The 26,635-nt window shown below is 40.1% G+C and overlaps 1 protein-coding gene across 1 annotated transcript; it reads left to right on the top strand.

Annotated features, from left to right (window-relative positions):
* The first annotated feature begins 1,414 nt into the window (after positions 1-1,414).
* On the top strand, positions 1,415-22,344 carry SPARCL1 (SPARC like 1). Its single transcript, XM_014961497.1, has 11 exons — positions 1,415-1,542; positions 9,044-9,160; positions 9,288-9,341; positions 12,595-13,755; positions 14,664-14,733; positions 15,418-15,536; positions 16,098-16,218; positions 17,009-17,145; positions 19,154-19,302; positions 20,236-20,384; positions 21,774-22,344. Exons 2-11 carry the CDS (start codon positions 9,107-9,109, stop codon positions 21,800-21,802), a joined length of 2,043 nt encoding a protein of 680 aa, XP_014816983.1. The 5' UTR covers positions 1,415-1,542; positions 9,044-9,106; the 3' UTR covers positions 21,803-22,344.
* Positions 22,345-26,635: the final 4,291 nt, after the last annotated feature.

The raw sequence follows: 26,635 nt of genomic DNA, 5'->3' as shown, positions 1-26,635 counted from the left end.
GTTTTGAGCAGATAAAACCAATCATCTTTTAGTAATGCATAACAAAACTAAAACCAAACAGTAAGTTCTGAAATATCCCTGCTGCTTTCAGATGTGACTGGCAGACAGACCAGCACAATTTCAACTCCAATAAGCATGAATTAGTTTCTAGGCAAAGAAGCAGAGATAAAAGGGGAAGGGATTTAAAGAATTTTTCATGGGGTTTTGTCAAAGTTTTATTTTCTGCTTGGTTTACAGAGAGAGGGCTCAGCTGTGATTTCAGCCTCTCATTATTTTTTTAAATTTATTTTATTGACAATAAATTTCCCAGTTGACCACGTAAACATGGTAAATGTTTGTACATTTCTCACTCTATCTTACCTAATCACTTTCACAATGTCTATCACCCTTTGGGATGAACAGAGTAGAAGCTAGTAGAACTGTAATTAAAAAAAAAAAACAACATTAAAACATTATCTAAAACGTCTGAATTCTCAGCATTTGCATTACAGTTCTTACCATTCATACACTTTATTTCATTTTTTGACTCCTTTTCCAATCATGTCAGCACAATATGCAAAGCTTCCTCATTAGTAAGATATGATATTGGCAGAATGGGAAAGTGGAGGCCTGATGTGCTGACTTTACCACATGTGCAACTGGAAGCGCTTCTGTTCTTACATTGGTGTGTCTGCTCCACTATTTCTGATCTGAGAACCTCCCAGAAAGTGTTCTAGTTCAGTAGTTGCATTTTATGGAATAATTAAATGAGAAGAAAAAAAGAAAGATTAAACTCATTAATACTGAATCATTACAAAACCAAAAGCCACAAAGCATCTGTTGCAGGCAGGCACCACTTGTAGAGGTTTTCACACTTACACCAGCTCGCTCTATACCATTGCTATCAAACAGACTGCGCAGCCATGGCAACAGCTTCAAAATAGCTAAGAGTTAGCCAAGGCTCTCCAACCAATCTTGCTTCTACATTTTTAATTTAGGGCTTTGCTCTTCACTCCTCTACCTCCTTCCTTTTTACAGGCTTACACGCACCACATACAGTATATTGAAACAACACTGAAAAGTTTAGCAAGGACTGGCATCCTCTGTGTTTCACTTTCCCCCAGGCCCCCAGTGTGTCTGCCCTGGCTGATCCCTTAGTTCAGCTCTTCAGCCAATGCGGCAGAAACAATTGTACCCGCTTCCTTTGGCTCCCTTCCCCATAAAAGACTAAATATGTCCCTCCCACACAATGGCTGAGCTCCACTGGCCCAGAGCCTGTGAACACTGAATGGTCTTTCCAATTCAATTAATTCAGCAGAATTACACTAGCCCGTTACCCCTCAGCTCATCCCATGGAAGCCTAGGAGATTGTTTCCTCTGGTTTTACCAAGACCATAGAGTATCATCTTCCTTCATTGAAGATTACAGCAAAACACATTTGCTGAGACAGTCCGTATCAGGCACAAAAATACATCACAGGAAAAGCAGCAAGATTTTGCAAGGCTCAAGGATTTCCAGTTCATCAGTGGCTAACCAAGAAGGAGCACCTTTTCTGCTGCTATGGTACTGTTTCTTCCTTACTTTTAATTAAAACCTTAGAATGCCTTGTATCTAACCCTCTGCAATTTTTTTTTCATTTACTGTGAAATAGCTGAAGCTTTCATAGAGTATTGTTTGTTTTAAGGATCAATCATTTCAGACATTTATGGCTAGAACAGAAAGAAATGTTCTTTATAAAAAGAAAACACTGTGTAGTTATTGTATTGAGGAAGATGACCTTTATCTTACCGCTGCGACCATTATTTTACCTGTGATCATGCGAAACAATAAAGCATTATGCGATGGCCAGCAACAGTCAAGCAAAAGACATGCTTCTTGGAGCAGCATGCAGCCGTCCAGCTGAAAGCCATAGTGCAACCTGATTTCCCAACACTTGTCACTATCTCATGTAATATCCATTTAGGAACTTTAATCCAATAGACAAGGCCACAAAATGCAGATTGACCCTTCTCTTTCCCTTAACAGAGAGGAGAGAGACAAACTGTGGCTGGTCTTGGAGGAACCTTTCACAAAGTTGTTGGCAGAACTGGTAAAAATCTGTAGCAAACAGTCCACCCATGAAGGAAGTGCAGATTCTGGGAGACAACAAAACCCATCAATTGATATCAAATGCAGAAAAAAATTCTGGCTACTGAAGAGGTCTCATTTTGATCCTTCTCAAATTAAATCAAAGCAGTTCTTTTTGGCTTGAACTGGACTTAAACTACAAAGGGCTCTGAAAAAAACCCCAACCCTAAAAACACAGATCTCAACAACTAGAAAAAAAAATTGAATGGTAGCAGGGAAGCATAATAGATCAAACAACTACATTAAGTTAATGTGAATGGTTTATTTAAAAAACTGTTTTAACATCTTCTGAAATACTGTTGTTTGGTTGGGCTTTTTTTTTTTTTGCATTCAGCCATGAAGGATTTATGGGCAATGCCTTTTGCAGCTGTAAAACTAGTAGCATCAGAGGGAGCAATTCTCATTAGCAGTTATTTACTGGTACAAAATGAGTGAAATGGTTTTGTGCTTTGGTATTCGTTTTCTTATTACAATCTCTTCTTTTACTCAGATCAGATCTCTACCTTTTATTTTTATATATGTAGACACATGAACCAGCTTAAACACATATATAACATGTATACACACACACTCTCACAAGGGCTTTTGAAACAGACCTAGACTTGAGAAATGTGCTGTTCCAGTTAAAATTTAAGAGTATCATGTGTCATCTTGGTTACAGAAAGAACAGACGTTGCATGGAAAATTCTCCATTTCCATACTCATGAATTTCCCCTTGTAAACAAATACTTGTACACAAAACTTCATCCACTCAGAGTATTAGTGCTGTGATCATCATCTGGCTATCAGGACTACATCTTTACAACACTTATGAGTGAGGATGTGGGCTTCAGCATTTCTTGCTAACAAGCTTGATATAACACCAAGCAGAGATCTTTTACAATAATTACAAGACATCCGATGTTAGTGCAGTCCAAAAAAGTTTCAATTGGATCATTTAAAAAAATCACATTGCATGGTTTCTCAATGATACTTAGGGGATATATGAATGAAAGCTCGATTCTGAAACTTCTCTATCATTTTAATAATTATGAAAATCATAGTGTCTTAAAATATTTCACCTTACTCAAGTTTTTACAAAAGTTTATTACCCAAGTCTCATCCTCACAAAATGCACATTCACGCCCATTCTACACAATCAGAAACTGAGTTCCAGAGTTGACCCATTGTCTTCCAGATCTCTTTGCTAAATGCCAAACAGCCACACTCATTAGCGATGGCAGCAGCTGATGGATTAAGCAGCTTCAGCTTCTAGAGTTAGGTCTAATGACAAAAGCCTATGTATATGAAGTTTTCGGCCAATGCTAGAGCTAAAAGGAGGTCAGTCTTTTGTTTCTTTTGTTAAACATGAAGCATTTCTCACCTTCAGCCACAGATTTTGCAAGTTAATCACTTCTTGGTGGCATTTCAAAAAGCAAGAGAACCTGCTAGGTCGAAGCTGCCTGAGGTTTGCTATTCCGGTGGCTGACAACAAGGCTGAATCAGAAAAAAAACATAGACACAGCAGGAAAGACTGCATCTCATCCATTCTTGACATTCTCTCATTTTGGATTAAAGATGCAGATTTCCTGCTATGAGCAACAGGAAACAGTGATTACTGGTGAAATTCCTGGATCTGGTGTACAAAATGCATAGCTGAAGACAGGCAAGACTCGCAGGCATGCCAGGTGCCATTACTTCAAGCCCTCTAGACAAAAATAATGTCATTGATCAGTATTTCAAGTGACTGCTGACACACTATTAGAATGGCAGCCCTTGGGCAGTCTTCTTGTCAGAGATAAGCTTAGTATCAAAGAGTAGTCTCTCTGATCCCCAAGAGTGCATTGCTTGAGTTCCAGCAAAGATGCCAGCAACTGCAGCACCACGAGGAGTGAAATAAGCCATGAGCAGTACTCTCCACAACTGAAGGCTGAAGGACACAAGCAGTCATCTCAGCTGAAACTTGAACTGTTGAGTTATAACCTTTGGGTTACCAAACAGAAGACACACAATCATGAACTTCTAAATGATACTTTTTTTAAAACGCACTTATCTGAGGGATAAATTGACATTTAACTTGTGATCCGTTTTTCCAGCTCTTGTTACTGGAGGGGAAATTGTTACTGTCTGCAAGTTCAGCAAACCAAGTAGATGGATAAGCATTCAATCTTTTGAAACCTAGTGATGTTTCAGTGGTTTCAGTTACCCCATCAAACACTTCTGTAAGTCTGATTGCAGGCTGGGGCTGACATTCGCCATGCTCAGCAGGCCTGCAGATGTGCACAGAGATGACTATGGTGATGACAATGCACGGCTGTTGCATCCAGCCCATACTCAGTGAGACAACTCCTCTTCATAAAGCAACTCTTCTCAAGTCATAGAATCATAGAATGATAGAATCATATGGGGTTGGAAGGGACCTCTGGAGATCATCTAGTCCAACGCCTCCTGCCAAAGCAGGACCACCCAGAGCAGGTTGCACAGGAATGTGTCCAGGCAGGTTTGAATGTCTCCAGAGAAGGAGACTCCACCATCTCCCTGGGCAGCCTCTGCCAGGGCTCTACCACTCTCACAGTAAAGAAGTTCCTCCTCATGTTTAGGTGGAAATTCTTATTGTCAAGTTTGTGCCCATTTCCTCTTGTCCTGTCCACGGGCACCACTGAAAAAAGACCGGCCCCATCCTTCTGACACCCACCCTTTAAGTAATTGTATGCATTTATTAGATCCCTCCTAAGTCTTCTCTTCTCAAGACTAAAAAGACCCAAATCCTTCAGCCTCTCCTTGTAAGAGAGATCGCACCACTGAAAAAAGACCGGCCCCATCCTTCTGACACCCACCCTTTAAGTAATTGTATGCATTTATTAGATCCCTCCTAAGTCTTCTCTTCTCAAGACTAAAAAGACCCAAATCCTTCAGCCTCTCCTTGTAAGAGAGATCCCTTGTCATCTTTGTAGCCTCTGCTGTCCCCTCTCCAGCAGTTCCCTCTCCTTCTGGAACTGGGGAGCCCAGAGCTGGACACAGTGCTCCAGATGGGGCCTCCCCAGGGCAGAGCAGAGGGGGAGGATGACCTCCTGGAAGAGGCTCCCACCAGCAGGATGTACTTCACTGTGCAGCAGCTGCAGGATGCCACCTTGGAGCTGTTTTAATGGCTCGCTGCATCTGTGTTCAATAAGACTGATTGCACCAAAGCACCCTTAACTCCATCTCAGCTCAGCAGCTGTGCACTGTCCTCTGAAAAAGGGTAATTCAGGAGTTGTTTACTCAGAGCAGTTATCACATTCACATCAAGAAAAGCATTCCCCCTCCTCTCCCCCCACCATTTTAAGCTGAGCTACTTCTATCCTTCTGGGAACCCATTGCGATGGAATAAACGAGACTGAGCTTTTGCATCCTTCAAGTTTCAGGCAAAACATATTCTTCTTTCCAAGTCTGAAAAAGGGGTGGAGGGCCTATGTTAGCATTGCATTCTCAATACCCCAAGCTGATGTATTGTTAAACAACTAATTTCTTGGTCAAAAAAAAAAAATCATATGCAAGAAATTTCATATTAATCTTTTGGCTACGTTTTCCTACAGATTTTCCTGCAGAGCACAGTGACTGCATTTCTCCAGGGGAAAGTCTGCTTGCTTTTAAATTACCTTCTTGTGTAATAGTTCTTTACTGCCAGGTCTATTAATCTTATATGTTACAAAAGCTTGCTTTTAGAAATTCTTTTCTGCAGGATAAATTTGGAAATTAAAGCATGAACAAAGTGTCTTCGCATTTAGTTTCCAGTGTAAAAAAAAGTGAATGTCACACTGTAGATTTTTGCATCATATGACAATCAGCTTAATTTCTTTCACAACCATCATCTTAATTGCCATATATCATATATGACCCACAAAAGCTCTCTCATCTCTGTACCTGCTTAGGCTGGCTATTCTATTACTTCAGCAAAAATGAATTTTCCTTTCCAACACTGAAAGACTAAATGAGCAAGTACAAAAATCCACAAGCCACAACCTTTGCAACAAAAGGGGCTGTAGGCTTGCAGGAAGAGTTCCTTGTGGAACTTGTGGGAAGAGTTCCTTGTGGTTTTTTCCCCTCACTTAGAGCTTTACCCTTCAAGCTGCAAATCCCTTGGCTCCTGCTCCAGCAAACTACCTAAAACCCTTCACATGGATTATGTATAGCAAGCAAAAAGGTACTCCTGGATCCCAGTAAAAGGTTTTGGCGTATTGCACAATCAAGCCCTCAGAGCCTAACTGAACATGGAGTGACACCAACAGAAACATTCCTTTCCCCCCTGGAGGACAGAAGGTACCACAGTCTATTGTACAAAGATTTTTTTTTATGATTATTTTTTTTCCTTCCCTCTTGAAGTGGCTGTTGTGATTGACTTTATACCAGTCATCCCAACTTCCCCTACTGCTCTCCCTTCCTGAGCACCATCAGCATTGAAACAATCGTTGTGACTGTCACTATTGAACTTTTCTGGCAGTTTCCAGCCACTAGTTGCAAAGAGCTCCCTGTACTGGCTGCACAATGGGACTGGTGAAGACACAGAATTCCATGGTTAACTTAGAACAATCAGGTCCACCATGAGGCACCATCTGAACCCCAAAACTCCTTGTTCTGAAAACAGACAGAAGAAACACTTATTGCACAGGAATTGGTATAGCTGCCATATTCAGAAAGGCAAAGCCCAGGAATTAATACCAGCAATACTTGCACATGCATTACAGTTTAAGAATGTGTTTTGAAGTGCTACTTAATGTTTGGGGCAGATTATCCTACTTGGAAGAAATATTATAAATCCTTGTGACATTTAGACTATCGTGACTATGGAAAAAAAATAATACTCAATTAGACTATGTTCCTTTACTCCATTCAAGGTGGTCAGACTCCCCCAATAATTAAAGACTTATGCTTCCTATGGGCCACTGTGAACTAGTTACTAAGAGAAAAATACAAAAGCCCTATCCTGCCATCTTAACTCGTATTTATTCCAACCACTTTTTCATTATTTGGACAAAGGGGGCAGAGGCAACTTTTACAGCAAGTGACAAAGACAAATTAGAAAACTGTAATTCTAAATAAAATACAATATGCAGAGCTTTTCATTTATAGCTCTCAAACTAGTTTACCAAACAAATATGACAAATGAGGCTTTTAGAAAAAGAAACTCAGTTAAGCAACATGCCCAGAGTTGTGCTGTTCACCAGGAACAGACAGAAACAAAAATTAAGACTATCTGACTAATTCAAATATTTATTTCTCAGTCACTTCCAGGCCTTCATAAGCACACTATACAGTTTTTAGAGCTATACATGAAATAGGATTATGCCCCTGCATTTCTGGCAAGCTGCCTACATGACCCTCAGTTTAACAAAACTTGCCTTGATCTGAAGTGACTGCCCGTACACAGTCCAGTGAGGCATTTTGCATATGCTCATTAATGGCTTTTTTTGTATTCTGTCTTTCCCTCTGAAAACATCCTAAACAACTAACTGTATGCCAAAGAGATTATATATAATTAGATAAGAGATAATTTGGGGACTAAATCAGTTAACTGCAAGAAAAATGGTTTGCATGCTACGTATGCCCCACTAATGAGGTATTTTGCTCTTCATTAACTAAAAGCTATTGAGATTCAATAATGTATAATGCAGGGATCTTAGAAAGAGTACACTGCAGTTTTAAGCACAGCAGTAGCCAGGATGCTTTTGCAAGCTTCTACACCAAAAATCAATGTAATGCTCAAAGTCATTGCTTCTTGCTTCACCATTGTGGCTCTCATAAATACAAGCTCCCCTGGAATTCTCCTTTTGGGGTTTTGGGTTCCTCCTTCTCCTACCAAGAAAAAACATCTGGGTAAGCAACATTTTAAAACTATAAATTGAGCCTCATGTGATTGAATACGGTTGACCTAACTGGCTGAAACCACTGCCAATTTTTTCATATGCCAGGGAGTTCAACCAGCAAAAGACACAATGTTCTTCAACTAAGGACATGGTCATACGTGTTTCATTAGAAAAGGGAGAAGCAATGAAAAAGGACATGTGTTAGGTGGAAAGTAAAACTATTTGAAAGGACAACGGGGATGAAGACCAAGAAGACAATTTCCAAGGAAAAACAGCCAGTAGAATGACAGCAGAAATAGAAACAGAGTGAAAAATACTACTGATTCTGTGTGAATATAGAAAAAAAAGAATAGGAAGAAATTAATATGAAAGCAATACAGTAAAACAATATAACTTGCTTATTTTTGCTTTTCCCAGTGATACAGCTATACCCATGCAAACTTCCAGTTCATGTGCACTGCAAAAGTGAGAAAATTTGCTGGTGGCATCTGAGGTAAAAAAGAGTTGCCTGTCTTTCCCTCACATGAGGATATTATCATAGACTGCAGAAATTCCTACTGCATTGCATGTTCTTCCAGCCTTCCATCTCACATTACTGCGCAGCAGAGTTGAGTTTGTTGCTTCCAAAGCAGAACTGCACCCATTTGTCAAGCAGCCCAGACAGCATTTCTTTGAGACCTACTGTGCAAAACTTCACTACTTAATTCTTCCTACTTCAGACACAAAGGAGAGCAGTCAGGAGATACCTTGGCTGTAGAGATGCCACAAACAGGCATTGTCTCAGAACTAAATAAAAAGGGACATTTTTCACAAAGTAGTATCTCAGAAGAGTGGATAAAGATTTACAGAGCAGAATCTATGTACATTCATATCTCTGCTTTTCAGTAACACCACTAAAGTTTGTGAACACAGCATACAGCTTAAGTCCTATAAAAGAATTAAGACCAAAGTGCCCTCTAGATAAGATGGTCTAACATCTGAGTTTACATACAACTGCACACTGAACAGAAATGTTGTGGGTCTTCAGACCAGGCAGGCACTACATTGCTTCCATCCATTATTTCTAGACTATTGTACCCAAATCCTAATTTTATTTCATTTGCTGTTGCTTGCAGAAAGGAAACCTCTAAACCCTACCACTGTACCATTAAGTGTTGTCATCTACGAGATCAGAAAGCATGAAGGCTGTAGCTCTCTTCATTTGTCTTGTAGGATCAGCTTTTGCTATTCCAGTAAGTCCTCATCAATCTATTATTGCTGGGCACTTAATTTCCCATTCTGTGAATACTCTGTTATCCCGTTGACCTTTACAAGATTTTTTATTTATGGTAAGATATTTAATACATTTGTCTATTTTAGAGTCATCCCTTAAACTACAAACTTGGAATCCATGGACAGAAAACTCCTGAAAAGGTATTCGTCTTGTCCTTTAAACATTAACAGGCAACCTATATTATGCATCTCAAATATATGAAATAAATCAGCACATATCCAGTGACTGGCAAATTGATTTAGTTTTTAAAAAGATAGGCCCCCTCACACCAAGAGTTAGTCCCAAACATATTACATAGCTAGAAACAGAACAGGGCAAAATCTAAAGCTCACAACAGAAGTTTCACTTATTTGAAAAAATGAATCCCCACATATAATCATTACACCCATTTCTTACAAACAATAAGCTCCACTGACAGTTGAACTTGTGGTTAGTGCTGCTCCAGTAAACAAGGAGGATGTAATCCTCAATTTATCCCACCAAATGATCATATGCAGTCTCACACACGTAAGAATTTTAGCCACCATATGTTTCACTATTCACAATTCAGAGCATCAGCTACAGCTCATCTTGGGGAAGTGCACTGTGGCTGACAAGCCAGATACACAGCTCCGATGGTAACGAGACAGATGTCTTCAGCAGCCTTATGCCATATAAGCACACTAATGACAGAGCTCACAATTTTGCATTCATGGTTGATCCAAATTAAAATTTCTTTTTATTGCACTATTCTGGAGAGAATTTGTGATTCAGACAGAACAGACCTTGGCTCCAAGCCAATTAATATTTCGAAACAACTAAATTCAGAGCATGCTCATAGTAAGAAATAAAAAATCCCAACTCTTGTGCTAACCTTTTTTTTTTTAAAATTATGAATTATATCCCACTCTGTGCAACTGTCCAGACACATTTCACATCAATCCAGATGGTGACCTGCATTACGAAAATAAAAAAATTAACTTTTCCTAATGAAATAGCCAGCAGAACAAAATAGGGTATAAACACTATTTTGCAGCCTACAGCTGTCTCCCAGAGACAGCTCATACACAAAACACTTGAATCAAAATAAAACATTGCAATACCTGAGAAATCATCAGTTCCAAGTGAATGGGCAACATCTATCAAAGGCCAGTTGGCCCCTAACAGTAGCTAATTACAGCTACATTGACTGAAATTTGCCATCATGTTAAGAGACCCAAGTATCTCCATAAGCAACTGAGTTCTAAAAGTTCATTTTATCCTGGCAACAAAGGTATAACAAAATGCAGAAGGTAAAAACCACATCCATGCAAATCTCTGCATTGAGGTTGTGGCACATAATGAGACTTCCTGTAAGACATGAGCCCCATCTTTCTCAAACTATTGCTTCAAATACAGGCACCCATAATAGACAACCTTAGTGAATGTTTGGCCTTGTATTTTCTAACTCTATAGAACTGGAAGCCCTTCACAGAAGACTGCTTTTTGCTTAAACTTCAGGACATACAGCAGCACCCAAAAACATATGTAAAAAAACCCCTGTTCCTGAAACTTAATTTTCAAATGTTTTAGTATCAGCTTGAGATGCTGGGTAACACACAGATCACTTTTTATAATGTATTCAAGAAATGTACATTTATACTGGAAAAGCTCTTCACTGAACTTCTGTTAGATTTGAGCAAACACACAATCTTATGACATAATGAATGTATTGCCTAGTACCTTTCCTGCATCAGTAAGTACCCCAGGCAAAAGAAAAGTTGTAAAACATTCCGATACCACCTTGACATTAGCAAATACGATATAGCAGATCTGCCAAAATCCATATTAATATATGTAATCCTACCAGGTTCTTTTTAATTTGTTTATTAGTTTTTAATTTGGAATTTGGTTAATGTAGTGTTTGTTTCCAAGCAGTCATGACTGCCCACACTAAAGCAAATGCTATTTCAGCAACTTGGGCACTGAGAAGGTGTCATCTTCATAAATTAAGCCCCCACAAGCTTTAAGGAAAATCAGCATCAGGTGCTATATTGTAGTAAGTAATAAGCAACACTGAACATCCATAGGTGTTGTTCAGAAATGTTGCTGCTGTTGGAAGTGTCTATACTCGCCCAGCAGATGCTGTGATGCTAACAGCAGCAGAAAAGCAATTGCTGCAGCAAGAGCTAATAGTCATTTTAGTACCTGCTTTTTACTCAAGCATTGGAATCTCTTCCACTGAAGTTACTAGTTTTGCTGTTGGCTTGAGAGCCTGCCACCACACCTCTTCCCGGGCAGGACCTCCACCAGCTTTCCATCCCTCGCTGCCAGGCCATCAGCTGCTGCCATCAGCTGCTTTATGAGGGTCCTGCTTCTCTTTCCAGGCAACAGGAAAACTTCTAGAGTAAAGCTAAAAAACTTCTAGAGTAAAGCTAAAACCTATAAATCCATCATTTGCCTTTCTTACTTGCTCTGTCAGATAGTTCAGTCTACCCAGCACTCAACTCCTACTGTCAGGAAGGATTCACCTTTAAGACTATCACAAAACGGGTCCCAGGACTATCCTTGAAGTTTATACTGTTATTATGGGTGATGTACATGAGTTACTTTAAACAGGGCTTCAAAATTTGACAGGGAAGAAAAAGTGTGCATATATCCAGGAAAAAGCAGGCTGCCTTGGAAAGCTGGAAAAACTCAGATACTCTTTTATTTATTCTTCATAAATCCTTCTGATTAAGTAGAAAGCAAAAAAAAAAAAAAAAAAGCCTCTCAGCAAACACCTATGATTCCTGCTAATGAGCTCATGATATAGTAGTTGCCACCAAATTCAGTAGTTCCTCATAAATTCAGTTAGGAAGCAATGATGTATCAAACTCAAAGTAGATGACCATGTTGTCGATGAAATAGTTAAGAAGCAGTGCACTCCTCAGGAATTACTACCATGACACCATGCGAAAGATGCTGTCTCTCCCCCTGCCCCTCTTTTCCCAGGCCCCTCATTTATCTGTGTAGGAAGATTAATATCACATCCCCCTTCTCTGAGGTAAGCGATCATTACTGCAGAATACAAGTGCCTGAAGTTGACATCAAATTACTAATTAAGCATTTTAAGATTTCACAGGACACCCGTATGCATCTATCTCCTATAAGATCTTAAACTGAGCTGCACAGACTTCTTCAGAAACTGCAGCAATAAAAGAAAGGACAGATCAACAAATTGCTGAGAAACGGAAATGACATTTGCATTTGACATTTGCTAAGAAATGGAAATTGCTGTGAATTCCATGCTCTAGGCTAGCTTAAGAGGAACGTTTACAAAGAAAACAAAGTCAGTGTCATGCCTTGCGATACAAGGTAAAAATAACATTGCATTAACTTCACATAAATTCTATGATTTATTAATCTCCTTGCTAATCTTTAACTTTTGTTAAGACTGAAGACATCCACCCTGGAGCCCCAAAGGAAGAGAATGCAGGATATGTAGACAATGGTGATTTGCTGGTCAGCCACAAAAACCTAAAACCAGAGTTATCAGTACCAGGCGCTGAACGCGGTGGTGAGCCTCAGACCACCAGAAAACAAGGAAGAACTGGTAGCGAGCATCAAGTGAAAAATAGCCTAAAAAGCATCAATTTCCTTGTGCTGCACCATAAACCAGCTTTGGCTTCTGATAATCAGGACAGTGACTCTGCAAGCAGTGGCAGAGAACAGCCTAGCTCTGAGCGTTACCAGTTCAGGAGGCATGAGAAACACAGCAGTACGGTCAATCAACATGTTCTGGGCAATGCAGAAAATCCAGCAAATGTTCTCAGTCTTTATCATGAGCATAACACATGGAAGTATAATAAAAACACAATTGGCCTATCTGAAAAAAACAGTGAAAGTGAAGAAGGAGGTGTGGAAGAAGAGGATGAGGAATGGGGTAAAGAAACTGATTACAGAGAGACGAAGCACAAAGGCCAGCAGACAAATCAAGGTAACCAATACAAAAGGCAGCAAAATGAAAACAATATGCAGTCTGATGAAATCCTGAGAGATTCCAGTCAACCAATGCGGATAACCAAGAGACACGGTGAAAAATTTAAGCTAGAAGAAGAGAGGGAAGACAGCCAGAAGAAGCCATATAAAGAAAAAATCCCCCTCTCTGTAAAAACTCATAACGAAGATCAGGATGACAAGCAGCAAAGCCAAGAGAGGAAAGCCAATATTCAAGTAAACTATCAGAGTGATCATGACACAGTGGTGAAAACACAAGATACAGAGGACAGTATAGTTGATAATGATGGTCATGACAGTGGTGATGTTGATGAAGACCTCAGGAATACTTGGAAAGAAGCAGCCTATGAGGAAGAGGAGAGAATCCAGAGTAATGACCAGGAGAGCACCAGTACTGAGCAGAAAGAGGAAGGAACCACCAAAGATGACACTGCAGTTCATAGAGAGGCCGAGGATTACCAAGCTGTCAAGATTAAAGACCTTATTCACTCTGAACAAGATGATGACTCTCATGAACCACCTAATTCTGACAGTGAGCAACAACTGGAAACAAGTAGCTCTGTTCAGAGCATGAATTCAATGGAAAGTGAAGATAAGGTAAATTCTCTTTAAAACAAAGTTGAAATATTAGAGAAAGGGCAGAGGGAGGGGGGTGGAGAATCAGTCCCAAATTTAAATTCCTGATGATTAAAAGAACATTTTGGAGAAAAAGAGATGTAATACAGTCTGCAGAAGTCTCATCTCCCCTTCTATTCACTATTCATCTGGCTTATGTTGTGTCACTTCACACACAACATTTAGATGAATTGTATAGAAAGGAAGTGAGCACAACTCATGTAAGAGCTCCAGCCCTGACGGGACATGTAATGAAACATACAAATCAATATGAATACACAGACACAAAACCTGGAACCCAGTCTCTCAAGCTAACTAGGAAAACCTGTTCACTCCTTTCTCTCCCAAGTATTTTAAACACTGCCATACAAAAGCAAACAGCTTGGAAAGGCATGACTAGAGTCTCTGGAATAATTACATCCTAGTGGCCAGGGCACTCTTACACAAGATGAAGGATGTGCGTTTTGTCCCTTGAGACAAAGGAGGATGTTGCACCCAAATCTCCTGTATGCTGGTCAGCAGTTAGATAAGGGTGCTTTTCAAAAGAAAAGAGTGAGTTTTCCTATGGCTATTAAATAAGGATCTGTACATTAAAAAAAAAGTCAGGAGGCATCCATTTGAAAGAGATACTGCTCTACGTCAAGCACTGCAGAACCTCCAGGTGCTCAGGCTTTACTAAGCTCCTATTTTGCTCTCTCCATCTCCTACTTATTTTTTTTTCCTCAGACTACCAGAGGCTTTATGCACTTTTTCCTGCATCTTTTCTGCTGCACACGCAGCAAACTGCGCCTCAGTCAGCTCTATAATTGTACCTGATAAAATTTTGTCCAAGTATTTTTGTCTTCCCAAGATTTACCACAACTTCTGCTTGTGTCTCTGTGACCGCACAGGTTAAAACTACAGGCAGTTCCTATGGTGAGATGGAAAATGCAAGCAATAAGAGTGAGAAGGCTCTTCTGGGTAAGCCACAAGTAAAGCCATCATGTAACTGCTAACTCTTTGCTGCTGAGGAATCTGCTGGTCTGCATTTCTTTCCTGCTTTTGGTAGCATGCAATTTCACATGACTGAACTTGTGCTGTGCTTGTGCATAATCCTGCATCAGAGTTATGTTCCCATAGAATCCCCTCCATACACCCTTTTCCACCCATTTGCTTGTGAAAAACTCACTCCACAGAGAGTGCACAATTTTTTGTGTCAGTTATAGAGGAATGAGGATTACCTTGCATTGAAATTGTTCAGTCTCAGAACAGTAGTTTGAATCCAACTAGGAATGGGAAAAGTGCCAGCGCTGGAGAGATGGAACATGTTTCACCAAAGGAAGTGGGAAGTAAATGTCAGTCCTTAACAGCAGTAATAGCTTTTTCTGAGAAATTTATTTCCCCAACCAACTCAAACCTAGGACTGCTAGAAGTCTCACAAAATTCCTCATTTAAAGTTTGGCTTGCTTTATTCAGCTGCATCTTAACAAACTTAGAAAAAACATTTGACTTGAAGGTTAATATTTGGCTGTATTTTGCTTTGACCATCAGTAGCACCTGTAAAAAAACACTTGGCTTCATCCTATCCCTCCTCCTTGCTACGATCGCTAACAAGCAATCTTGCTATGACTGGTAACAATCCCTCCTTCTTGCTATGATCACTAGACGCGTGCAGGAACTTCCACTGCAAAAGAGGTAAAGTCTGCCACGTGGACAAACAAGGGAAACCCAGCTGTATTTGCCAAGATCCTGTTGCTTGCCCTTCCACCAAAGATTACGAGCACGTAAGTATTGAATTCAGTGCATGGCATGGGGGAAAGCCACCTAAATGTTTACAAGATAACACATTCCCCTGCTATTATTTAGAATAATTCTACCATAAAACATAGTGGGTTTGGGTGATTCCACTAATTGTAACACTAGGTATAAAGCACCCACAGTCACTGAGCTTGAGAATAATATGAACATGTGTTTTGCTTCACTTAGCCCCTCAGGGATTATAGCTTTTTCCTGTCACTAAAAGTTCCATTTCTCCCTTTGATGTTTTAGAGCATATACTGAATACTGGTACATGTCTAGTGTAATACTACAGTACCATCTCATAAACTATCTTACTTCCACACAAAAATAAATTGAAGTATCTCGAAACTGAGTGTGTAAGTACAGAGAACTAATCCTTATATAAGCATAGAACAGCTACAATTTTCAATACTTCTGATAACATGTATTCCCTGTGGGTGTTCCATATGTTAACGATATTTTATTATTGTAATGCCTATTTGAGTGACCAGAATTTTTCTCAACACGGTGGTGGTGGTGGGGTTTGTTTTTCACTCCTCTTCTAGGTTTGTGGCACAGATAATAAGACTTATGAAGGCATATGTCAACTCTTTGGCACCAAATGTCAACTTGAAGGGACAAAAATGGGACGCCATCTGCACCTAGACTATATGGGCTCCTGCAAATGTAAGGGTTGTTTTTCTATGAAGAATTCACCTAGGTACAAAGAGCCAGTAGCCATAACCACCAGCTAGCCCCAAATTATCCCCTTCTGCATCAATTATCTGCTAATTAAGACCTTCAAATTCTAAGCATGTCTAAGGAGATGCTTTTTCTATAATTAAGGGTATTAAGCATCTGAATCCTAAAGACATTCCTCCTGCGCTTACCCCAATTTGTTGTCAACCCCATCTTCCACCTGCACTGTCTTACATGGTTCCATTGCTATAGCATCTGAACATGTTTTTTTAATACCTTGACCAGAAAACCAGTTTTTACAACTAGTTAATAAATGAAAATGTCAAGTCCAAAAAAAACCCCTAAAAACCAAACACCCAAAAGCCTACTTAGATACTAAATGCAGAAGTCAGGATCTAAAACCTAGAACTGATTTCCAGGCTCTTCAATTGCTGCATACCCTGACAGGAACATGCGCTCTCAGCCAGACTATTCCATTGCTGTTGAGAGCTCTGCTTTCATGCAACTGACTGCTAACAGTTTCACTGCACAATTCTGCTTAGAAGCTGCACAGATATATAAAGGCTATATGCCCAACTGTTTAAACAAGTGCACCAAAGAAGTATAGATTTGGAATTGCATCCATTAGTTGCATTCCCAATTTTATGTATTAACAGCTCCATCAATTTTAAGCTTAGCTGGAAGTTTGTTAGTGAGAATCAAATCTAACTTGGCTCAGAAATGCTTGAATGGGGACTTACCAGATCAGTGTTAACAAAAGCTTTCCTGTTTGGCACAGACATCCCCCACTGTACTGATTATGAAGTGGATCAGTTCCCCCTCCGGATGCGAGACTGGCTCAAAAATATCCTTATGCAATATTACGAACGTGATCTGGATACTTCTGGATTCCTAACTGAAAAGCAAAGGAGCAAGGTCAGCAATCCATTTCAAATCAGACCATGCAGTTACATTGTTAGAGCCAGACTAACCGTGTGGGGAAAAAAAAAAAAGTTATTCACATTTTATGATTTCTCCTATTTCCTATGAGCATTCCCTTTCTGGTTAAAGCAATTTAGATTCAATTAGATTCACAAGGTGCACATCCTTCACTTGCACATCCTCTCACACTCATTTAAGCTGCGGCACATTTCTGCTATGAATGCTGCTTTTGTCCAAGCAAACACAAGCCAAGTGTATTACTTTGAAGTCAGTGTCTGCAGACAAGAGGTAGAAAAGTCAGAATTAGTGTACACCTCGATAAACGTTGTTCACATGAGAAGACAGGAAACAGCTTCTGCTCAGGAAGTGCTTTGTGGCAAACCTCTTGGAAAGACCAATGAATACGTTGATATGGATGACCCCATTCATGGGGAAATGCTATTTTCCAAAGGACTTGAGGAAACTAAGCAGCCATAAGTTGGAAGGTCTGGGTAGAAATAACTAATTAAAAGAAAGAATAAGAGGGAAGAGCCAGCCAAGAGCTCATTCATCTCTGGAGTCCCACAAGTTGAAAGTACTTGTGCTTTCGTTACATGACCTGTAAGAGGAAGGTGAGTGACACAGTCTGCTGACAAAGCACAGGCATGCAAAGGAAGGAAGAATGGACTTGGGCTCACATGAAAAGAACTCCTCAAGAACCTCATGGGACTGAGTGACTGTAATTCAAGACAGAATTACAATATGCTCATGGGGGCAGGGGACGCCTACCTTGGACCAACCAAAAGTAGTTCCTCTTCTGTTCTTGAGACTCACCTTGTACTTGACCATCAACACAAAAGTACCTGAAAATGGACTCAACATTTAAGAGTATAATTTGCACATTTTAGTCCAGGCCATACACTGTCCATCTACACTGTGATATTCAAAGGCTAAAAAGATTGCTTTCTACCATCTAGTAGACCTGCAGCATGACACTACGTTGACTTAAAATGGAGTAAGCATCTATTATCACTGGGCCTTTTTTGTTTTGGTTTGGTTTGGGTTTTTTCTGAGCAGGATTTATATCAGGTGAATTGGTGATGGTAGGTATGGTTTTGAAGATATAGATGCCATAACTGCCTGCCGTGGTTTAGCCCCAGCCAGCAAGAAAGAACCACGTGGTCTTTTTGCTCACCCACCCCCACCCCCGGCTGGAGTGAGAGGAAAATTGGAAGAAAAAGGAAAAACTTGTGGGCTGAGATAAAGGCAGTTTAACAGAACAGTGAAGGAAAGAGGAAAACAATAATACTGATAAAGGTATATACAAAACACAATTAATGTACCACCAGTCTCTGACCAGACCCAGGAAGTCCCCAGCCCGCTTGGAGAGGTGATTCCTGTCCCCTGCCCAGCCAGGTCCCAGCTATAGACTGGGCATAGCGTCACCTGGGTTTGCGTCAGCTGATCTCCCCCATCCCCTGCTCTAAGAAGCCATAACTGTTAAAAAATAGTTTAAGTTAAACCAAGTCCTGGGCTGCTCTAACTCTGGAGTAGAAGCTGCATGCAGTAGATCACAGCAGGTTTATACAAAATACACTTGAGCAACACCAAAGGCTACTTACACAGTGACCAAGAGAGACACTGAGCTCAATGGCACAGAACGTCTCATGCTAAATGGTACAAATTAGATGATTTCTAAGATGGCTCATTTCACACCAAAAGTCGAGTTGCTTGCCTCAGGATAGAAGATCAAAAAATGTGATAAAACAGTCTGACGATTAGGCCATGGGAATTTCACTTCCTTTTTAGTTACTACCATGGTCGACATAGACAGCAACAAATATCATCTGGACTGCTTGAGGCAAGTTGTTCATATTGCGTATGGTCACAAACACTAAAATCCATTTCCCCTGTGGTATTTTATCAAGTTTCATTTCTCCAAACCACCTCCTTGCTGGGTAGTTCTCTTCAGGACAGATCATCATCCCTGAAGTAGTAGTAACAATTTCTCTGCTGTGTTCAGGTGAAAAAAATCTACCAGAATGACAAGCGCCTTGTGGCTGGCGACCACACAGCTGAGCTGCTCCTGCACGACTTTGAGAAAAATTACCATATGTATGTGTATCCTGTGCACTGGCAGTTTCATCAGCTTGATCAGCACCCCGTCGATAGGTAAAAAAAATTAAAAATAAATCTTTGTAGGTTCTCTTTCATGTTTAAGCTCAGGCTGTTTTACTTTTCTAAACCAGTCAAAGGATTCTTTACATACAGACTCAGTCTCTCAGCTGACAAAAACCAGTATTCCCCTCTTTCTAAGGAACCGTTAATCTCTAACACAGAACTTCTCTCATGGTTTTGCTGGAGCCATGTCTTAGATCATAACCTGCAATCCTCTTGCCTTTGATAGCCATCACGTATAGACACATTAAGCTCTACAGTGACTTAATAGCTACTGATGCCCTGATCCTGGAAAGAAACAAGGCTTATGAAACCCTCTTATCACTGAAGCTAAGAGCAACAGGCCAAGTACGAAGGGTAGAGGCCTGTCAGCAGTAATTCCCTAGTGAGATACCCATAGTTTTCAACTAATACTCCAGAAGTCTCTCAGTTTAAGGCCCAGATACGGTAAGACAGCACCTGTGTCACAGTTCAGAGGAAGCCCCCTGCTTCTGAGAATGTGATTCAGAGTTCAGGCTTTTGGTCATGACTCTTGCTGGTGGGATCCATATTTCAAGGCTGCAGGCCCTCAATACCTTGTGCTGATCACACCTACTGTCTTAGAACATAGCCAAGCACCTTTGCAAGCTTGATCTCCTGAAGATTAACAGCAAAACTCCACAACTGATGAGTTGTGAACAAGTTGCAGCAATACCTGTTTTAGGGGGAAAAAAATAATTAACAAACAAATAGCAGTTAAAACATTTTAGTTTATCGGTATCATCGTAACAAGCTGGGACAGATTCCCTGTAGAAGCACCACAACAGAATACACCAGGGCATCTCTGTTAAAGCCATTGTTGTCATCTTCTAGCAGCTTAGATAATCTTTGATGATCCTGATGATTTATTAATTAAATACAGCTCTACATACCCACTCTTTCTTTCAGATTATTAACACACTCAGAGCTTGCACCTTTGAGAGCCTCCCTCGTTCCCATGGAACACTGCATAACCCGCTTCTTCCAGGAGTGTGATGGAGATCAAGATAAATTCATTGCTTTGAAAGAGTGGTGCCACTGCTTTGGGATTAAGGAAGGTAAACATAAAAGAACAGGCAGATGCACAGGACAGAACGTTCCTATCAAGACTAGGCACATTCTCAGATCACAACGTACAGGAAAGAAATGTAGCCAGAAGCTCATGGCTGTTCTGCACAGAGGCAAATGGAACAGTAACAACAAGACTGCAAAAGGTGCAATTGTGCTCGTTCTGAATTGTTTTATAAAGACAGGAGAAACTCATCTTTTCCACTAGGAAAAATTTGGGAGGTAGTTTGTACTAAATATCAAATCATTCCCATGTGGTGTCTGAACCTCTATGTTCTGCTTGTCTGTCTCTCAAGAAACACTCTATTTTATCCTTCTATGCCAAAGGAAAGGCAAAGTGAGCTTGTACTTCTAAATTAGTTGTCAAAGCATATTGATTGAAAATGCATTTAAAGATCTCAAGCCAAGTAGGAAAAACAACCGAGATCTTTCACTGCTAAGTAACTATGCTCACCTCTAGGTTACTGTATGGAACACACACTGTCATCACACTGTACTTGCACACCAAACCATCTATTTTACCTACCCTGTCAGATGCAACAGGTGCTCAGTGCCCACCAGACTACACACATCAGGAGGCTTAGGCAGAGGCAGAGACAGTTTCCAAATCTTAAATAGGCTAGGTATATGTTTGGTTCAGCTCAATTCACACCAAGGTTTCTCTATGAAAGTGAAAAGCTAGGTATTACAGTGCTGGAGACATCTCTAGAATTAGGTAGCGGCTGAACAGAAGTTGTCATGATAGCAATTTCAGATTTGCACGACTACATTCAACCTAAGGCATTCTTTTGCAATCTGCCTTCTTCTGATCTAGCCCCAGTACTGCCAGTCATTAAGCAAGGGTAGCAGTAGCACACGTTAATCCTAGGCATTTGGCTAAACATGTGTGTTGAAGAAATGTGTTCAAAATCCTACTAAGAACTTCCTAATTTTAAGTGGAGACTGATTCTGGTTAGAGGTCAGACATGCAGAGCCTTCACTCTTCCCAGAATTTTTCCAGCTCTTCTGATGACAACTTACCAGTCACAAACCACGTGTGGAAGTAAACTGCAGGGAGTTATAATACACATGTATTGCTGCCAAAAATTATTCATCCAAAGAGGGGTTTATAGGGTCAGTCGTTTGTGAAGAGGGGACTGGAAGGGATTCTTGGCTCACAGACAGATCAAGGAGACCTAACACTAGAAACAAGAAAGCTCCTACATAAAAGAAGGGTCTAAATTAATGGCTCCTGAATATGATAGCAGCAACCATACTTGTTTTTTGTTAGGGATACATGAGCCTTCTGAAACTTTAGTGTATCACTTTCTTGATAGTGACACAGCATAAAAATATCTCTTTGGCATCAAATGTTAACATTTTCTTCTTTTTTGTTGCAGAAGACATAAATGAAAACTTCCTGTTCTAATCTTGGCTGAACAGAATCCCAGTGCTGCACTTAAACTGGTGAAATATGCGAATCCTGTTTATTTCTGAAACTAACAACTTCAAGGTGGCATATGGTTCACTGCATTCTTATCAAATAACACAAGTGCAGAAAAATTCTATATTCATTAACAGCAGAAAAAAATTAACTACTTCAAGTGATTCATAGCTAAACAACCAGTGTTTTCCCCTCATGTATCATTGATCGCTCTGAACCAATAAGTAGTACTAACCTGATGAATGAGCTGTTCACAAAACTCTTCATTAGAATTATAGGATGTGGATTTTACCATATACTGAAAAAATAACCTTGAAATAGGACTTGTTTCCTTTATTTACTTTATTGTCCGTTTAACATTTTGCATAGAAGCCTCAAATAAAATAAAAGTCTGCCTAGATATTGGTTTTGTCAGAAGTTTGTCAAAGAAAAGGTATCAAGGCAATGGTTCAATGAAAATTTCATTTTAGATTTAAGGGAGGAGAAAAAACTAGAGTGTAGATCATATACACCAGTCCTTAACCATAACTCATAAAATACATGAAAAAAAAAAAAAAAAAACAGCACTTTTCTGATAATTCCTGCACCTACCTTGACCCGGTCAGGTGCAATGATATTGCTCCTCCTAAAGTTATCCTGCATTTCCTTGGTGACAGCAAACGGCTCTTTCTCACTTCTCACAACCCCCAATAACCCACAGGCGGTGATACCAATAACCCACTGCTCTTTTCTCATTCTTTTCCCTCGGAAGTCACCATAACTCATAAAAAACAGTAAAAAAAAAAAAAAAAAATCAGCACTTTTCTGATAATTCCTGCACCTCTGGAAATGCAATAAATAGAAGTACCAATGCCACACAGCAGAATTCCTGCTGACAAACTGCATAATGACATGATTGTATGAGCGTGGTGAGTGTGGATGCATGTCAACAGACACTGATTAGCAACAGGTCCACCATCACAAGGAGCAGAGGACAGCAGAGCTCCAACACCTCCTTATTCTCCTAAGCAGGCACATTCTTCCTTCCTCCCACAGAAGTACCAACTACTGCTACCATTTTTCCTAAGAAAGAAATGCTAATTATTTCTTTCATCATCTCCCAAGTTCTCCTTACCTGAAGGCAGGCAGGCACAATTTAGGCATAAAAAACCAGGACAGATTATTCCTGAATCCCATACTCCAGGCATGCTCTGCTGTAAGCAAGAAGCCCAAAATGGACAAAGGAAGGTCAGAAAACACTTTTCACCTGAACCACGTCACCTTTCCAATGACAAGAAAATGGGATTCAGAAATGCTGATTTGATAGCTCAAATAGTGAAAGTCCACTTGCCCCTCATTAATTTTCTCTTGAACCAGCAAAGGCTGCTAATCTGAGTCCAACTCCAGCATTATGCCCCGGGAGACAATGAATCAAGATATGATTATTTTCATCACAGGCACTTCTTACACAAACAGAAGATTATTTCCCACCAAAACCAGTTGCACCGACAGCTTCTCCCATAAGCCTGACTTGTTGCCCACTTCACACTGTGTGACATCACACAGCAGTGTATATAAATCAATCTGGATTGCATGTACAAAAGCATATTCTTTGTGCTAATTCCATTTGAAAAAGATCCTTTCTCTGGGACTTCAAATGTCTCAGGGAAGAAGTAATTTTGACAGCATTTTTTCTGCCTGACTGCAGCCTATTGCTTATTTGCTCTTTCTACAGCCAAGGGTCATCCATCTTGAAACAATCAAATATAGTTCACACAAAGACAACTCACAAGGGATTGACATGTTCTCCATGGAGGCTAACACTCACCATTGCTCCACTCAATGCAAGTCCTAGAAAAAGATACAATGAAATTGAATTGATCAAGGCAAACAGGGAAGATTTTCCTTTAAACAGTCCTAGGGCAAACAACAACCACCACCACGACAATTACAACCATGGGCATATAAAGAACCTAACATATTAAGGAGCAGATCAGCATCCCACCTCTTTTGAAATTCTCAGTGATGCTGACACTTCCAATTTTCCACTGCAAGACACAGAAAAGGAGCATTTGCTAACATATGCATGGATAGATGCTACAGTCACAGGACTAGACAAAATTTCACCTGAGCTCTTGCAGTCCACAAAGAGGCAAGCACCACCAATATTTAAGCTACAAATTATAAGAACAGTAAGAGTAAGGATAAATGAAAGCTAGTTTCCTCATCGGTACTTTAACTATATTGTTACTATTGTAGCTTAACTTACAAATATTGTAATCTTTATTATTTCTTCATTTTGTGAAGCAGAGAAAAATAAAGATAGTGGTACTTTCATTGGCCTTCTGTAGACTTGATTATTTCCATTTAGTTTTAAGAAACCTAAATTAAACATCTTACCTCTTTTCACTGACTTGACCATCTGAATCTGCTTTCCAAAGGAGATCAAACTCCTTATCAGTGTTGGACTGAAACCAAATGTGTTTGCATTATGTTTAATTTTCAGTCCTCCTGCATGGCCACATGGAAGACTACAAAAAGAAGGAAATAGAGGTCACCCTCGCTTGTCGGTTCTGGGTCAACAGCCCACACCAACAGGCGTGGGGTTACAATTCTACACTTTGTGGCAGAACACTGATGACCTTTGCATGAATGCTTCCCCAAAAAACATCCTTACACTATGAACTCTGTAGAACTGCATGTACATTATAGGAATAAAAAACAATTAGCATTTCAGCACATTTCTCAAGTGTAACTGAAGAATATTTTAAATTCTCTCTCATTTTGGGTTTTGAGTTTTTTGGGGGTGTTTTGTTTTGTTTTACAGTTGCTATAAATAGTTATTTTCATTGAGGATGAGGACAATCTTTCCAACTAGTCAACAACTACCTGGGCAAACACAAACATGGCAGGGTAGAAAATCCTATAAAAAGCATGTTTTCTCATTTCATCTCTTCCATGCCTGTGCTTTATGACCAATATCTACTCTGTTGCCTCTACAACAGGCAAACAGGATGCTTTGTAACAAATTTACAGTTCACCTTGCATCCTTATTAAGTTGCAAGTGCATGCATGATCCAAAAAGTACGTATTATGCTTTATGCCCTCAGACATGTCCCCAGAAAAGAATCACAGAATCTTCTAGGTTGGAAGGGACCTTAAAGATCATCTTGTCCAACCAAGCATGGAGAGGGACTGTTGATGTCAGTGGTCTCCAACAGATCTAACTTAACACCAACTTCCGAATTGCATCCTCCCCAGACACATCTAATAATTTAAATTTCTTATTTACCAGTTCAGACTTTTCTATTAAACTAATCACCAAACAAAAGGACCAAGCAAACATCTGTTATGGTTTGAGAAAACTTATAACAATTTATTGTTGTTTAGACAGTTATTCTTTCACCTGATGACTCCTCCCCATCCAAGAAGGAGAATCAGAGAACACAAAGAAACACAGAGGTTGAAATATAAATAGATTTAATAGACTAAGACTAAATAATTAACAATAATACTAAATAACCAGTATTAATCCCGATACTGATATAAGATTTAGAAGGATTATACTCAGGCAATTCTACCAGCAGGAGTCAAGCACTCCCCACAGGGACAGCCAGTGTGGGACCCTGCGAGCGCTGTGGCTTCAGAAGGAAGGGAAGGCCTCAGGGCTCTGGCACCAGGACAAGGAGTTGTCTGGACCCACCACCATCACGGAAGAGAGAGAGCTATGCAGCAAACTTTTCTAATTTATATTGAATGTGAAGTTCATGGTGTGAAATAATCCTGTCTGGGTTGACATGGGTTGCAGTCTGGGTCAAATGCCCAGGCCTTGCTCCTCCTTGTCCCTGCTCGAAAACACTGAGACCTTGAGTCCCACAGAGCCTGGCTGGCTATACGGTAAATATCTTCATGAATTCAGACACTAGAGTCTTCAAAAAGTGCGGTTTTCCCCAGCATTAGAAGAAAAGTTAGTCCTGTGTCGCTCAACCCAGGACAACACCATAAATGAAAACTTACTTAGAGACTTGTCTTTCGATAGCTTTTTGCTTAATCTGCATATAGTCAGATGGCAGAACAACACAGCTCTCAGACTGCAAGTATGCTGCTGGTAAACAGCCAGCCTCAAAAGGCAGCACTGACTTTAATTCACAACTTCCCATTTCTTCAGGAAAAGGAAAAAGGAGGTAATTTTTGAATTTTTAACACTCCCTCTCAGTTAGCAGTTTCAATACTACAGGCATTTTCACCCAAGTATTCCTCCAGCACCACTAAAGTGCAGAAAGCTAGTCAGAATACCTATATTTTAAAAAAATACACAACAAACATTCCTTTTATAACACACACACACTTCCATTGTCAAACCCATCAATCCTCCAAGGATTAGTAGGGGTCATATAAAAAAAAAAAACACCACCCAAATGGCTTCTTTATCAGCTGATAAGTAAACTAAACATCCAAAAGGTCTTAAGAAGGTGTGATTCATGACGTCTTGTGGTTTTCCTGTGTCCTGCCTCTGCCAGCTCACGCAGCCACAGGACTCAGAGCTGTATATATAGACACCAGCCACACACACAACACCATCACTGGAGCCAGCTGACTTCACCTGATCCACCAACGAGGCGTTCACCATGCAATCTAAAGGTAAAACAGATGCTTTAATATTACCTGGACTAAATTTCATAACAAAAATAATTTGGGGTATGACTGTGAATGGGAAGGAAGAAACTTTCTTCCATGGTAAGAGTGCTCAAGCACTGGCATAGGTTGCCCAGAGAGGTTGTGGATTCTCCATCCTGGGAAATGCTCAAAACCTGGCTGAACAGTCCTGGACAACAGTCC

The sequence above is a fragment of the Calidris pugnax genome, unplaced genomic scaffold, assembly GCF_001431845.1.
Source record: "Calidris pugnax isolate Ruff unplaced genomic scaffold, ASM143184v1 scaffold694, whole genome shotgun sequence".
NCBI classification, from domain to species: Eukaryota; Metazoa; Chordata; class Aves; order Charadriiformes; family Scolopacidae; genus Calidris; species Calidris pugnax.
This window is presented reverse-complemented; position numbering and strand designations above follow the sequence as displayed.